At 41.2% G+C, this 17,914-nt stretch overlaps 1 protein-coding gene across 3 annotated transcripts in view; it reads right to left on the minus strand.

Annotated features, from left to right (window-relative positions):
* Positions 1 to 886, minus strand: part of LOC147018869 (C-X-C motif chemokine 10-like) — a 31,965-nt gene extending 31,079 nt beyond the window's left edge. Inside the window, exons 1-2 of one of the 3 annotated variants that reach the window (XM_085898981.1) lie at positions 748 to 851; positions 200 to 280 (exon numbers count right to left, since the gene is read on the minus strand). In XM_085898981.1, the coding sequence (XP_085755107.1) occupies positions 200 to 280; positions 748 to 850 (184 nt within the window). In that variant the 5' untranslated portion in view covers position 851. Of the gene's footprint in view, positions 1 to 199; positions 323 to 747 lie in introns of all 3 variants that reach the window. The other 2 variants (XM_085898980.1, XM_085898982.1) reach the window with 2 other exon arrangements.
* Positions 887 to 17,914: the final 17,028 nt, after the last annotated feature.

Genomic DNA, 17,914 nt, shown 5'->3' on the forward strand with positions numbered 1-17,914 from the left:
CCGTTTGCTCGATCCCACCAGTGCCCTTCAAAAAGTTTTAGGCATTGTGTGCTGGTTCCCTGACTAAAGTCTAAATTACTGCTCCTTTCTACAGGGGTATGTCAGCGACGAGGCTGAGCCCCCATAAATGATGTAGCTGGCAGCCCGGTGCTGTTTTCACAGAAGCAACTGTTTCTCTGATGGCAAAACGCTTTAACACCTTTTTTTGTTGTTGTTGTTGTTGCTTTCTTATCCTCTCCTTGAGTATGCAACACCGAGCTGCTCATTTCATCAATGTCCTCTGAAAAAGGAAGGCTTGACCTTTGAACCTTTGATGCAACAACTTGCAAAAAAAAAAGCATCAGGATGACATTTTATAGTCAGGCTGGGAATCAGATCGAAAAGAGAGAGCGCCCAAAAGCATATTATGCTATCACAAGTTCTAGTTTTTCTAAGAGCATGCAAGCATGGGACTCAGTTAATACGTAATGCATGAGGCACTTTTTCCTGTTCCTGTGTTCCTTTCTTGAGTCGCATCTCCATGCACTGCCGTTTTGCTGCATTCCTAACATCAAGTTTTGTGAGCTAATCCTAAAGTTAGCTAATATAAAGTTTGGTTAGTTCATGCTGCATTGTTAGTAAAGCTAAAAAAAGTTTTGTATGCATTTATACACTTAACCAATCTCAAATCTGAGATGTGCAAGTTGATCATTTGGTATGTGTGCTCATAGGAGTCAAAGCAGCAATGAAGGGTAGAAGAGGACCTACCTTGAAGAGCCGAAGAGAAAATGAGGCAGAGAAGGAGCAGAGCGCTCACGAGGCGTGGTGCCGCTGCCATGGTTGGAGTCTGGCTGTGGATAACACTGAGCATGGTTTCGTTTATATTTTAACAGTAGGTGTGGTTGAAGAGCTATATGGGCATGGACATCAACCCAGAATTGGAAACGTACCCACCTCCAGCGTGGGAGTATCAGGCTGCCGGGAATTCCCCGAATGAGGGGAAGTTTAACACCCAAGACTAAACAAAACGAGGTGCCATAACTTATCTTAAAAAAAAGTTGTTTACAAACCGGCTGTAGGGGCAATAAATTTTCCATATTGTACTCTGCGGTTATTGAGATTATTCATTGGACATATCCTACAAATCGATACATTTAGTCCCAACATGCAACAAATGGAGGGAATTTTATACTGGATCTTCCAGAGTGCATCTTCCCAGCATGATTCTGACTCGGGAAGATCTTGGAAGTACATCGCTGAGCAATGTGATGCTAATCTGTCGAGGTTTCCTTGTTTCAGGAATAGATGAAGGTTTTGCCAGTTTGCCTCTTCTTCCTTTTCTTTCTTAATCCCTGACCTAAAGTGGCTCTGTGCCTTGTTTGGGTCAATTTCCATTAAAAAAAAAGGAAAAAAAAATGCAAAGTACAGCCTCTCTGGCTATTGTTTACAACTACCTTATTATTTTTTGCAAATTTTCTTGTTCCAATGATGTAAATAATTAATTTTTGCCAATATTGGCAGTCACCCTTCGCAACATCATTGAGAAGGACATGAGCCTGAGTGGCGTTGATTTAGTCAATGCTATGTCTAATCGAGAACACTGGAACAATCTCATCATGTCACTACGTTTCGCGGACCTCAAAGGAAGACCTCATTATTTATAGTCGTGATGGAAATGGGTTTTGTGTAGTATTTTCGTGCCCATCCAAAATTGCCCTGAGGGCATTAAGACACAACAAATGAGTACTGGACCCACATGAAGACAAGACAAGATGAGGTAGGCAGATAACTTCCCAAATAAACACCATTAGTGAGCCAGCCGGGTTTTTTGACAATCAAAGGGGGTCGGGTGATGATGTCACCGCCTTGGGTTTCTGCATTTATTTGAATGGCTGATGAGTCCAATTATTGAGGAGATTTCATGGTTGCACATGTCGCAAACGTATATCCGTCCCTGAGTTCCACCAAGATTTCTCCTATTGGCACATTTTCTCATTAGAGCCGTGGTGTATTTCTCATTTGCATTTTTGCTCCTTGGTGTGGACCTCCAGGAGGAGGAGCTGCGGTTCTTTGCTCTTCCAGGAGCTGCGGTTCTTTGCAAGCTCCTCCATGTTGTCTTTCTTGATATTGAAATTGTCCACATCTCTTTTCAAGATATCCTTGTAACAAAACGTTGGATGCCCAATTGGTCTTGATGCATTTTGGAGCTCACCATACAGGATGTCCTTTTGGATGTGTCCAGCCAGCATTCATACGATGGGTTTCACCAACCCAACATAGGTGTCTTTTCCTCATGAGAGTACATATTTAGAAGTGACATTTTATATTTCTCAAGGGTAGTGATGTTTGGAATTTTGTCATACCACTTCACCGTGAGGATGTGACGAAGACAGGGAGGGTTGAAAATGTTAACATGTCGCTCCGAATCAAAATTGTCACAAGCATCACTGCTGTACAGTAACATGTTAACGTGTTCATTCACCTTCTTCTTGGTCATGATCATCAGTCTCTTGTTGTCCCAGACAAATTTTTTCAGGCTCCAAAAAGTAGCAGAAGCTTTACCAATGTGAGTGCTGATTTCTGCATCGAGTTGGACATTGAGCTGTTACTATTGAACCAAGGTAGTAGAACGTATCCACTACATTGAGGTTGGTACCATCGATACAGATGTGAGGAGCCTGTGCCACACCTTGTGCTTTTACTCCTGGTTTCCTCAAATTCGGTTACACCGAATTCTTTGCAAGCAGCTGAAAAGTCATGACACACAGCTCGAAGGTCTTGCTCGGTGCATTCACAGAAGGTGCCAGCGTCAGCAACCAGATGCTCAGGAATAAGAACTTTCTGCACCTTTGACTTGACACTCAGTCTTGCACAATATTCCAACAGATCTAAAGAGGGACTGGCAGGATATCCCAGTGGTATGCAGACTTACCTTTGAGCTGGATTGCCTGGGTTTGTATCTCAGGCCAGCGATAAAACAATCGTTCTGATGTTTCACATCCGGGGTGAGGCATCACTGTGTGTACCATCCCTCGGATGGACGTTAAACTGGACATCCTAACTGCCATCCTGGGTTGGTGGACGTTAAAGATCCCACAGTGTACTTCATGAAAAGTATGTGAAGCATCGCCGGTGGCCACATTCCAAATTCATGCCCTGACTGCTGTAAAGGCAATGGTAAACCATCCAGCATAACCCATGTCATGTAATTGCTTCAGCAGCACCGACACAACGCAAGAGTAAAACACAGCTTAAATCTATAGGTTAGGTTAGGTTGGTATGGGAGCATGCGCCTTTGGATAGCGCGTCGCTGCATCCCCTTTCCGTTGGTACTCCAGGGGCCTCCGTCGAGTTTATTTAATCTTCTTTATTGTAAAAAAAACCCACAACTTTACTGTCAAAAAACTCAGCTGGCTCACTAATGACGTTTATTTAAGAAGTTATCTGCCTACTCCATCTTGTCATCCCCCAGGTAGATGCCTGGCCCATCCCCCATCTTCTTGAGATCTAAAGAGACTAACTTAATACCCAAAAGCTTAAAATACAAATCCTGAAATATTCAGATATGAACCCATGGCCTCTCCATTGCCAATGTGCACCAGTCTCTGTAGTCTCCTTCATGTATTTCATGCAAACTAGTCAGGTGTCTTCATTTATAACGACACCACCATACCTGGTTTGTTTTGCTCAAACAATATTCCAAGGCTACCGAATCATCCATCCTTGGATGAGTATGATCTGTTACATAAAATGGTTTATTAAAATAACGTTTTTACACCATGACAGTAACAGAGTGTGCATGGAACTGATGCATGGACATCAATCATGGTGAAAGTTGGACATCCAGGAATGTAGCTGCTGTTATAGAAAGGCAGCGAGGAAGGGTCGATGGGAAATGTAGCATGCAGTCATGTTGCTTTGACTGGGCTTTTCAAATTGTTGTTTGGAGAAAAAAAAATGGGAATATAACTGGTTATTTTGTCCAGGTGTTCGTTCCAACCCACTGCACATAAATCCCATAATTATTTTGTGACAGGCTGATCATATGTTCCAAGAGCCTGTGGCACACACAAGCTTCTTAGTTACTTTGTGTGTTCTAGTTCTGAAAGACTGAAAGTTTTGAGATTTGAAACGTTTTTCAGTTTCTGTATGGAGCTGAGTGTGCGAATGTCTGCGGGAATTGACGTGCATATGTGCGCAACATGTCACCTGTCTGATCACGACACAGCATCGAGAAACACCAGACATACCATTTTCCATTTTACTGGCTGTAATTTGAAGTGTGCCAGGAAATGTCAAATTTGGTTGTGTTGTTACATTTATATTGGAATGACATGGCTCAATAGCATGTTTCATTGCTGCATTTGTGGCATTTACATCGCACTGAAATACACACACACATACTTATACTGCATAACACACAGGTAGTGGACAACAAATGGACACACCTGGGTAAATGAGGAACACCAAGTAACAGCTTCCACACAGGTGTGGCCCATGTGTTAATTAAGCATGTGACATCCCAGCATGCTCAGGGTCATGTGTAAAAATGATGCACAGGCCTGGCTGCCTATAATCATTACTAGGATGGCTGCAAGAGAAGAAAAACTCATTGATGAGTTTTTGCCTTCTTTTAGCACATTGTTAGCCTTGCTGTGTTCATTATGCACACTTTATTTTCCTCCTATCTCATCTATTTATCTCATACTTTTTGGCTTGTTAATCCAATGTTTTCCTTCATCTTTTCCCTGGCCTTCCTTCTGTCTGGTAGGCCTCGCCTACCAGGCAGGAAGGTAGCCTCACACTTCCTCACTACCCCCGTCTCTCTTGGTGTTGTCCCCACCCTCCCAAGGACCTCAGATTGGTGAGCAAGTGCCATAACTGCGTCAGGATCGTGTTTGCCAAGGAAGGGGTCATGCCAACAAGTGAGGTATTTGGTTGGACGGTTTTGTTAGACATACTGGGGTTCAAGGCTGAGGATTTCTATTGCCTCATCTCCTTGGCCCATGGTTTTGATGCGTCCTTTCAGTCCGCTGAAATGCTTGCTGAGTTCTGGGTGTGATGGACTACTGCTTGGTCAGCTGGATATCTGGCTGATTGGTCGGTCGAGGCCCTCTCTGACAAGGAGAGGGTCCTGACGGCCTACCTCTACAATGACAGCGTGTCTGGTTATGATGTGAAATACTGGTTGGCTCATTATGTTGATGTGAAAACCTCACCACGGTTTATCCGTAATGGTCTGGGTATGTGGACTGGAGCTCAGCAATATCGTGTACAGTTCCGAGTTTAGGATGATGGCACAGTGACCCATATCCCGAATGGAGTAATCTTTGAGATGGACCATTGGCAAGTTTTTTTTTTTTTTTAATGTAGGACAGCTGAAAATATGCCGCAGTTGTGGACAGCTTGGCCACCTAGTCTCTGGGTGCAAGGAATAATTTTACTTACAGTGTGTCCAGTTGTGACACGCAAGGGAACACTGCACCTGCTAGGTGCAGTGCAACCTCTGTGGTTCACCGGAGCATACCTTCTGCCCCTGCCCACAGAGTTATGCGAGCAAGATGTGCAGGTCTTGTCCTGGGACCAAGTATTGTGTTGCCGTTGCCTGTCATGTCACCATTCCCCACCGCAGTAAGGAGGGAAGGAAGAGGTCAAGGGAAGAAATGAGGAGGGGAGCAAGGACCAGTAGGTGGCTGCATTAAGCATTGGGGTGGGGGCAAATACCCCTCCAATGGAGATGTGGTTGCTCTGGCGGTGGGGGAAGAAGGAGCAGCCTTCACTTGGGAGATCCTGCCACGAGAGGATGAAGGATCCGGCTCCTCTGGCTATGAGGAAATTAACCCAAATGGTTGGAAAATAAAAACGCATGAGAGGAGGGGCTGGGACAAAGTAAAAGCTCCCCTGCACATGGGCCCAGTGGCCGCTTATATGAAAAGGGTCCGCAAGAAGATAATCCACTACAGATGCCCAGACATTGACAAAAGGGAGTCAATGAAGAGGGATATTGAAAAATTGAAAACCATTCCAAACAGGAAACTTACTTAAGGATGTTACAAAGGACACAAACAACAGACATGAAGAATTAATGTAACTTGTTAATCCTTAATTGGTAAACTTCAACCCACAGTACACACAAGGAAATTAGATGCAGGAGGAGGCAATTCGGTCCATCATGCCTGTGCCATGTCAACACCACACCAAATATATATATATATATATATATATATATATATATATATATATATATATATATGTATATATATATATATATATATATGTATATATTACGGAACCTGCCTTCTTACCCCCCCCCTCCCCCAGGAATTTTTTTTAAAGACAGTGATAAAATGTTGTCATTTTATTGCAGTAACATTATGTACATACTAGCGAGGTGTGCTTACACATTGTGTAAGCATATGAACCGTGTTTCCCCATTGTCTTGGGTCGCACACTTGCATTCGAGTTTTAAATTTATTTACTTAAATTTTCATTTACAGATGCTTTCTGACGGTTCTTTGAGTTTTTTTTTTCCTGGTGTGTCAGTCTCAATGTCCGTTGGCACACAAAATTGCCACGCTTCCCCATTGTCTGCGCTATTCACCTGCATTATTTTTTTTCATATGTATATTTTTCATTTATTTATATTTTCATTTATGGATGTTGTCCAACGATTCTGTGATTTTTCTTTCCCCTGGTGTACTGGCTTTGATGTCCATCGGCATGCAAAATTTAAGCTTTCTACGTCACCTGGAAGGCACCGATCTTTAATATTAGTCAGTCAGTGGTTAGAATGAGCTTTATATATTCGATTACATTGAAACCTTTTGCAATATTTTAAGACTAAAACTATATTAATCTACCATTAATAACTGTCTTAATTTTTTTGTTTAGGAAAAGTGACTAGAATTTTTTTTTTTACTTTTATTTTTGAAAATATCTGTTGGGCTTGGGGTCCTCAAAATCCCAGATTACCTATAAATGGTTAAACAAGGTGGTGTAAAAGATAATTTCTGAAGAAAAGTTTTCTCAAACGTTAAAAAAAATTCTTTCAATATACAGTAATTGTTTGCACACTCGAACACTGTAGAACACAAATTGCCTTTTCGGCACTTTCAAAACGCTTCCATTTAGTGGTACTTCGACAAAATATTATGGCATTTTACGTCATCAGGACCAATCAAATTATTTGCTCGTAGACCCCGTCCATGTCCTTGTTTCTCAAGACAGTACCAATGCATGGGGTAACGTGTTCTATTAACTCTCTCTAGTTTTAGTATGTTCTTCAGAATGTTCTTCCTCTGAATGACATTCATTAGGAGGTTGCTGACATTCGAAATCAAAGCCATTTGGATGCATTATTCAATTCCTTTTTTTTTGGATTGTTGAACGGTCTGTATTTTTTTGTTTGTATAGAACAAACTTTAATGTGAACATTCCTCGAGCTATTTTCTCCACCTATTTTCTTGCTATTCTTTTCCTCCATTTCCTCCATTTGGTTTCTCTTGATATACTCTTCCTTTTCTTTTACTATTTTTTTTTTCCTTCATATCTCATCTTGCCCTAATATCTTTCCTCTACCCACCCCTTTTTATTCTACTCATTTTAACTCTATCCCTCCCCCCCCCCTTCAACTGCTTTCCTTCTTCCTTCTTCGCCATTCCCACCTCACTCAATCCACTCATTCATTATAATTCCTCTTTGTTTCCTCTCACGACTGTTCTATGCATTCTTTCACATCCATGCTTCTATTTAAGGGTGTCATGTTAACGTCATCAATTTCGACAAGATGGATAATTCCTTCCCAGACATTGTTTGTTTCATTCCTGTTGAGATGAAATGTTCATCGCCCCCAAAGCCCCTGAGGGCCTTGTTTACAGACAGACAGTCAGACAGAGAGGCCTGGTTTATATTGTGGCAATTTTTTTCAATAATTAACAACTTCCCACACAGACCATTATTTTTCACCACCCATGATCACTCTGTGTACTTCTGACTATTCCCCCCTCCCAGCAACAATCCCTCTGTCTTCCTCTGTGTTGTTTACCATCACTGTTTTAGTGATGATCACTCCATCTACCGATAGATTCATTGGTTTGTAGATATGGACTTTCTGCAATCCACCAACTCTTAAGTCTCCTTTCCTGTTCTAAGGTAGTTTCAACTGAAATTTGACTGGAGGAGCTCAACTGTCAGAGCTCAGCAATATACAGAAAACAATCCTCCTCAGGAGGTAAAATTTCTACCGACCAGGGTGTGTTCCCCCACATCCCTGTTTATTGTGTAAAGACTTATCTTATTCACTATCCACATTTGCAAAAGGAAAATTGCACCTCATCTTTGAAGTGATTAGTTGTGCAGTGAGTTGATTTGAAAGGAAGTGCATCATTTTCCAGTGAGAATTGTGCTTTCGATTGAGGTCTGTAAATATGAGTCTATCTGTCAATTCAATAAAATTTTGAAAAACTAAATGAATAAAAAGATAAAAAAGCATCAATCAAGATTTTTTTTCGACTGGATATGGCTCTGATTTACCTGATGATGACATGTATGTGTATATATATATATATATATATATATATATATATATATATATATATATATATATATATATATATATATATATATATATATATATATATGTATAGTATGTATAGTATATGTATGTATAGTATATATATATATATATATGTATGTATAGTATATATATATATATATGTATGTATAGTATATATATATGTATGTATGTATAGTATATATATATATATATGTATGTATGTATAGTATATATATATATATATATATATATATATATATATATATATATATATATATGTATAGTATATATATGTATAGTATATATATATATATATATATATATATATATATATATATATATATATATATATATATATATATATATATATATGTATAGTATATATATATATATATATATATATATATATATATATATATGTATAGTATATATGTATAGTATATATATATATATATATATGTATGTATGTATAGTATATATATATATATATATATATGTATAGTATATATATATATATATATATATATATATATATATATATATGTATGTATGTATAGTATATATATATATATGTATGTATATATATATATATATATATATATATATATATATATATATATATATATATATATATATATTTTTTAGGGTGCTTCTAAAAAATGAATTTTTTTTTTAATGCGCAGAACCCGCCATTCAGTGAGGTTCCTACTAGAAATCATTGTGTTAAAATGTTTTTTTCTTGAGTCATGTTCTTGAACTTGCACAAGCGATGCAAAGTTGCACAAAGGGCATCAAAAACTGCCAAAAATGATTTTTTTCCTCTTTTTGCAGATCAATTTAAAGTTTATTTTGAGATAATCTGAATTTACTGTTTTGAGGGTTTAATTAATATATTCGTATAATTAAATGCATAAAATGATATTAAATATTGATGTGAAGAAATGAAAATCAGCTCATAAATTGCAAAATCTAAAAATAATGAAGTCCCAACACAGTCCAAAATTTGGAAATGGAAAATTTTCTTGTTGAAGGTTGCGCAATCACACAGCAGTGAGCAGAGCCTTTCTTCATGCTTGCATGAATTAATGCGCAAGCTTGGCAAAAACTTGTTACTTTTCAATGTGTACTTACCACTCTGTAACATTTCCCACTTAACCATGATGTTTTTATCTTTTTTTCAGACCAGAAATTTCTGCATATTTTGGGGGTAATGGCCTCCAGAACTAGATCGAAAAAGGCCATTTGGCTGATTGGATCCCCTAATCCAACACTTCCTGGCCAGAAGCTTCCTTCTAAGGCCGAAGTTCTCCGCTTTTTGATGTTCCTTCATGTGGAAATGAATGAGACCCTAACTGCAAGTGTGAATCAAACATCACTAGAGCTAATGAACATCTGGTCCACAGAGGGGATTCCTACTCAGCACCTTCCTGATGTGGTAGTCCATGTGCGAAAATTACACACAACGTGGCAGGGTTTAAAGAAAAGCATCAATCTGAAGACTGCTACCAACATAGAGAAACAAGACAATTTCAAGGCCGACCTGGATGAGCTGTTTGACATAGCTCACGCTGATGCTATGAATCTTATAAAAATCGATGAGGACAAGGAGTTTCTTGTTTCTCAGCGTGAAAAGGGGCGTCCAGGAAAGATCGGGGGTCTTGACTACAAGACTGCCAGGACTTCAGAGAAAATTATGAAACGTAAGGATGAAGAGAAAAAGAGGAAACAGAAGGCGCTTTTAGAGATGGCCGCAATTTCTGAAACAGCCAACCTCCAGTCTTCCTCCTCCTCCAGCTCTACTGAATCTAGTCCAAGTCGACAACCATCTTCTTCCATCCATCCAACCACCTGTGATTCCCAGCCTCCGAAGAGAAAACGTGGGACAACTGGATTAACATCTGAAGTAACTGAAGCCCTGGATAGAACTCTCCTTAGCGATCGTTATGCAAGTCGGGTTCTAATTCCATTTGCCAAGCAATTGGGACAAGACATCAATAAACTTTCTCTCAGTCCAAGTGCCATTCGTGCCGCTCGTGTTAAGTATAGGAAGCAACGCGCTGAAGTGATAAAGCAGAGCTTTAAGGTTGACACACCCCTGGTAGTCCACTAGGATTCCAAGCTGATGCCAGACCTAACTGGAAGAGACAAACTTGACAGGCTGCCAATTCTGGTCACTGGGAATGGTGTGTCAAAAATCCTGGCAATTCCGATGCTGAAAGACTCCAAGGCGGAAGAAACAGCCGCAGTCATCTTTTCAACAGTTAAGGAGTGGAACCTGATTGGACGTGTCAAAGGGATGTGTTTTGACACGACAGCTGTTAATACTGGAATCTGGGGTGGGGTCTGTGTTTGTATTGAAAACATCCTTGATCATCAACTTCTTTATTTTGCGTGTCGGCGCCATGTCTTAGAACTTGTTTTGGAAGCAGTTTACTCTTCTTCGGTCGATGAAGCATCCCGAGGGCCAGACATCACCTTATTCCAAACCTTCCGGGACTGCTGGCCCCATTTTAATTTCACGCAGTACTTGACTGCTGCTGATGATGCAAGCACAGCCACCGATATCCATCCATGGGCCAATTCTGTCATTCAGCATGCCCAAGAGCTTCTGAAGCAGAAGCATCCCCGAGACGACCACAAAGAACTTCTCCAACTGACGATCATTTTCCTTGGAGGCGTCCCTTCTGGACATCAGGTTCCAACATTCAGGGCACCTGGCGCCGTTCACCGAGCGCGTTGGATGGCTCGTGCAATTTACTGCTTCAAGATCTGGATGTTTCAAGGGCAGTTCTCGGATTTTCTCACTAAACGCGTGTCATCATCCCGCAGTACATGTCGCACAGAACGCCTGTTTAGCGGGATCAAGCAGGTCTGTCTTTTTGTTGCTAAGCACGATATCAGGGCCTGGTTCGACGCTCGAAATGCTGCTTCCGCGCCAAAGAATGACCTCCAGCTCCTTCAAGCCCTCCATTCCTTGAATCATGCTGCATACAAAACAATGAGCCGCCATCTGTGGTACCTGAGCGAAGTTAACGTCGGCCTTGCACTCTTTGATGACAACTTAGATTCGTCAGAAAAGATCTCCATGGTAATAAACATGAAGGACGTGGAGGGTTCAGAGGATCCATCTCGACGAGTCTGGCTTCCCAATCCAGAGGGAAAGAAGCTGTCTGACCTCTGCTCCTCCCAAACTAAAAATCTCTTTAAGCTCCTTGAGCTGCCAGAAGACTTTCTCGAGGAAAAGGATCCATCAAACTGGAAGAGCTTTGAATCCTACGGCAGAGCAAAGCAGAGGGTTGACTCTTTGAACGTCGTGAATGATGCAGCCGAAAGAGGCGTCGCCCTCATCCAAGATTTCACGAAAGCTGGTCGAACAAGAGATGAGGCTCAAGTGCAGTACCTTGTTCAAGTGATGGAGGATGACCGACGGAAATACCCAAAGGCCTCAAAGGAAACTTTGATTTTATAAAGGCATATTATTTACTTTTCAGGATAATTTTTTAAAATTGTTTTCATCAAAAGAGATTTTCATTTTAATTTAGCCATGTTGTACTAATGGAGAAGGATGTCAAGTGCCTGCGCAAGTCCTAAATATTATTTAATCTTCATAAAACTTGGAAGATTTTAGTTTTTCATGAAACCTCACCATTTGGAAGGTTCTGCAAACTTCTATTGCAAATTTGAATTTTTACCATAGTAGCTAAAAGCACCCTAATATATATGTATGTATAGTATATATATATATATGTATGTATAGTATATATATGTATGTATAGTGTATATATATATATATATATATATATATATATATATATGTAGAGTGTATATATATATATATATACATATATATATATATATATATATGTATGTATAGTATATATATAAATATATATATATATATATATATATATATATATATATATATATATATATATGTATGTATAGTATATATATAAATATATATATATATATATATACGTATGTACAGTACATATATGTATGTATATATATGTATGTATAGTATATATATGTATGTATAGTATATGTATGTATATATATATATATATATATATATATATATATATATGTAGAGTATATAAATATGTATAGTGTATAGTATATACATATTGTTACGGGCCTGGAGTGAGTGTGGGGTTCACGAGGGGAGTTGCTCGGACTCGCTACTCAACCTCCGAACCTGAAGCCATAAACCACAGATAACACAGGTCCCTGCTCTAAGTGTCGCATTACCTCACCGGTGACTTAAGGCCCTGTCACACCTTGACGATTTAGCCAGCGTATGCCAACGTATGAAAAATTTGTCTAAAACGCTGGCACACGTCGAATACGTTATGGGTAAGTTTTGTATACGTTAAGAGCACGCTGGCATACGTCGTAGTATGCTGGCATACGTCGTAGTACACCGAGCTCGTCGACACATTTTAACATGCTTGAAATTTTTCGACGTATGACTCACATGTTCCGCATATGCTGGCCATGAGTTGTAGGCACGTTACTCGATCATTGACACACGTCGATACACGTTACTTATAAGTTACTCATAAGTCGAAACACGTCGAGGTAATGTTTTCCATCAGTGTTCCAGACTCCCTGGTTTTTTTTTTCTTCGGCATGACGGTGATGTTGACACTTCGATTTCTAGTGCGGTTATAATATTGTTACAGTGCCAGGGTCGGCTGCCAACCGACCGCTCTGACGGAGCCACAAGTCGAGTCGGCCCGACCGATCACCCGGAATATAGATCGCCGCCCAGATAACTCTGAGTCGACGGGTACTTACTTGTACAAGAACCGAAATTCGCCAATGGGCAGACCACGTGGGGTAGGGTCGATTGCCAATCTTCAATTTACCTAAATACCCACGTGATCCAACTACCGGGGTATTCCACCCTCGAAGGAACTCGTACGGAACAAACCGCTGAGGCAAGCCTGTCCCGTGCACGATTCCGAGCGGCTTAATCGCCGAGAACCGTCGGTCTGAATGTCCCCCTTTTATGGCAAACCAACGGCTTTCTAACTCCCAACACACGAAATGCTCAGTCAATGAAAGAATCAACGCGACGAGCTGAAAACAATTAACAATTTGGGTATTTATTAATAATAATGGGGAACTAGGGAAGCACATAAGAGCAGAACTATACCGACTTTACGAAATGCTATACAAACATTTACAGCACAAAAAGCACTTAACAATTTCCTACTTATTAGACAGGCCCACAGACACACGTACGCACACACACACACCCAAGAAATGGTGGCTGAGGCCTTTAATAACGGACTCCAGCTCGGAGGACGGGTGAGCTGAAACCCAGGACCTATCTCGAACCTCTCCACCTCATGTAGTCTTCAAGCTGTTTGGACCCAGGCTTCAGCGAGAGCGAGCTGGACCCAATCGCCGTGAGCTGCGATCCTTCCTGAGCTCCAGGGAATCCTCCCGTGCTTCTGAACACGTGCTGGTGAGACGAGGCGCCGATCCTTCCCGTCGATGCGCCGCTTCCCCGCGGAACCACCACCAAGATGAGGCCGATGAGTCGCACCAAGCCGGGAACCAAAACAGAGAACAAAGAGCTCCACGAACCAAGAAGAAGAAGAACCACCACCAGCAGCTCGAGCCGAGCAACCGGCTCAACTCTCTTCCAAACAAAGCAGCTCTCCAAAAAGTCTCCACCCGAGCCAAGCCGAGGCCGAAGCTCCCTGAGCCACCAACCCTGAGGGAGTTGTTGACGTCATGAATCACGGGACGGGGGGGCTCTTCTTCCTCTTCGCAGAAGAGGGTGAGGGGCATCTCCATTGTGTTATGATCGCTCCCTAACTATTAAATTGAATCACGCAGCGCACTTAATCGATTTCTGCCCATTAAACAATGGAAGGTGAGCTATCTAGGGAACAAGCGCTTACCGACATAACTGAATAAAGGAACCTGAATGTTGTGTGCAATCGAATTCCCAAATTCGTAACAATATAATATAATTAATAGGCTGCCACTCAACGATTTAAATCATCACCGCACTAGAAATCGAAGTGTCAACATCACTCACCGTCATGCCGAAGAAAAAAAAAAAAACAACCAAGGAGTCTGGTACACTGACGCTAAACATTACCTCGACGTGTTTCGACTTCTGAGTAACTTACAAGTAACGTGTGTCAACGATCACGTAACGTGCCTTCAACTTATGGCCAAGCGTATGCGGAACGTGTGAGTCATACGCTGGCATACGTCAAAAAATTTTCAACATGCTGAAAATTTGTCGACGTGCTCGGCGTACTATGACGTATGCCAGCGTGCTCTTAACGTTTTCAAAACTTACCCATAACGTATTCGACGTGTGCCAGCGTATTCGGCAAATTTTTCATACGCTGGCTAAAACGTCAACGTGTGACAGTGGCTTGACACTTCGATGTCTAGTGCGGTTATGAATTGAATTGTCTAGCCGCAGCCTTTTAATAGGCTACGCCACGTGATCGTCGGCGATACGCTGCCGCGCGCTATGCATAAGTTAGACTATCGTTGGGCATAGGTTGTGAACGCTGACAACACGCTCAGCATTCGTTGATATAAGTTATCTATATGTTATCGAAACGTTCTGTGTATGTTATTAATACGTTATGCATACGTCCAACTCGTTATGAATACGTCCAAAACTGGAAAAAAACATCAATAGTTCAGCGTACGCCAGCGTTTTACATACATTTTGATACCTTGCCATACGCTGGCTAAAACGTCAAGGTGTGACAATGCCTTTAGCACTGCCTGGATGGGGAACCGCTCTCTCAACGTCCCACCTTTGTATCTACCTATTACGTACGACTAAATGAAACCATAGGTGGGAGGTCAGCTAAATTAATGGAGCAAATTACGAGAGTAAAATGTCCCATCTATGTATTACACACGCTATGTCGAACCAATGATGGAAAAACGACAATCGAGCAGGCTTGAAACAGTTTACCAAATATTTCAAAAGCACGTATTTTTGGCACAATTCAAGGCAAGTATTTACAAGCACAGTGTCACAAAGAAAAGCAATTGTCCCTTACCACGGAAAGATCCCCTAAACAATCTTACTTAATGAAAGACAGGACAGGCACGCCTCACTCACTCCAGGAAAAATAGAGAGAAAGTGAGTGGGAGAAAGTTTTGGTCGTTGGGTCTGTCCCTCGCTCACCATACACAAATAGGTGGGCTGCGCTGGTCCAAAGTGGAGGGTAGGGAAGGGAAGGGGAGGAGGGGAATGCAGTGCATGTGTCAGTGCGATGTCAGGAGAGGTGCAGCATATGCGATGTGAGCTCAAGAGGAAACGGCGTGAGGTGGTATCAGTACCTTGCCCAGCCAGGACAGAGGTTAATCGTTGAAAGCTCTCTTCATCGCTTTCTGTGTCTCAAGTAGACAAATTCAGTTTTTTTGAAAAAGAAAGGCAGATCGTGTAAATCACTATGGAGCGGCTGTCACTGTCCGCTTGTGGAGCCTCACCCTAGTGTGACTTTCTCATTCCATCCTTCAGCTCGAACAGCAGGCAATCTTTGGTCATGTTCAACAAGTAGGCAGGCACTCTTGGTTCTACGTCCAGATTGTTGGCATGCAAATCAGCACTCAGCTCAGGTGCACTCTCTCTTATTGGGCCTGGCCGGGGCATGCTTCCGAGGGGAGCAAGGGTCATGGAGACATTGTCTCACCCCATATGAGGCTGGGTTTCAGGAAGCAAGGGCCACTCCATACTCTTCGACGCTTGGGTGTCATGTTCCCATTGGTGTGCTCAGAGGTGACGTTAGGGGCATGCAACCCATGCAATTGCATGGACCCCCGAGGGAACAAGGGGGCCCCTACATGACTGATCATGATTCACAATCTTTTGAGATGGGACTCCCAAGGATTGTTGGGCCTGGGATCTCACTTTGCCACAAAACATATCAACTTGTGAGTGGTGATAAACACAGAGCACAGGGAATGCTTCATCTCGAGGAAGGAAAGCACTGCCATAATTAACCAATTAAACAAGACAGGATGTTTAACTTAACCCTGATGTTTAACTAGACAGGACTATTACTAAATTAGGAAAGCAAATGGAATAACTAGAAAGAGCAATCACAGATTGCAGATCCTTGCCAGGACTTGATTTGTGTGGCGTTTGTGGACTGGTGTTACGTAATTAATATGAGACATAATTAGAAGTGGCACTTTATAACTGCTGGCAGTGATGACCGGGTACCAAGATGCCCCACTTTGATTGGACACCTGACACTGACCCATGACGTTTTTCATTATCATTCAATGGAATTTTGAATGGGATTAAAATAAATTAAATTCAAATCAATTGGAAGACCAAATAGGTATAGTCCTGCTTTGGAGTAATCAGAAGGAATCTGAACAAGCAAAAAGCAAAGATGAAGTCATCAGGAGGAACCTGGATAGAATTCGCATTTGAGCAGCAACTCTTCTACCCTCAAAACCATCCTGGCACAGCCAAATGAGCCTTTTTCAAAAAAAAACAAAAAAAAGAAAAGAAAAAAAAGAACCCAGATCAAAAATAAATAAAAAATTCTGGCCGACAGACCATGTGTCCAATCAAGTTGAAATTTAAAACATTTATTCCACATCACTACGAGATCATAATTGTAAAGTTTCATGTCGATTGATTAAGCGGTTCCAGAGAAAACATTATTTAAAATTTTCTTCAATCCAATATGGCTGCCAAACCATGTGACCTATGATGTCGTATGTGTGAACCTTTTGTTCCTCATGGATAGGTGGTCACACCCAGTAAAGATTCGCCTCAATCTGTTCAGCCACTTCACAGAAGAAGAATTATGAAGGTTAAAAAACAACAACAACAAAAAAACAATATGGCTGCCGAATCAAGTGACTGACTGACATCATCAATATTTTTTTCTGTGGACCATTTTATCCCAAGATGACCCTGAAATATTTTCATACTGATCAGATGCAGCATTCTACATATACAATTATGATGTCATAACGAAGGCAACTATGACGGCACAAAAATTACACTTATTCCCCATCAGGAGTACTTGCCATGTGCCAAGATTCAATTTTTTTACTTAGTTCGGTTTCAGAGATACAGAGGTCCTCTACACGTGGTGGAATGTTCCAGTTTTTAAAATCAGAAATGTGTCAGAGCACCTGTCCTGAGGATGTGGAACAAAACGACCCCAGCGGTTCTGAAAAGCGAAAACTAACTCGACAGGAATGGAAATGGGTCCTCGGCCGAGCACACGTGATGGGTTATGTTCAGTTACCAAGCAGCTCGCTGGTGCTCGCCAAGTGGCTGAAGTACTCAAGCAAGTGGCTAAAGTACTCAACAAAATGGTTGTTGATTTAAGGAACAGCTGGCTGGGCAAGCGATAG

Source organism: Eptatretus burgeri, chromosome 10, assembly GCF_056783735.1.
Source record: "Eptatretus burgeri isolate ZD-2024b chromosome 10, Ebu_testis_v1, whole genome shotgun sequence".
Lineage (NCBI taxonomy): Eukaryota > Metazoa > Chordata > Myxini > Myxiniformes > Myxinidae > Eptatretus > Eptatretus burgeri.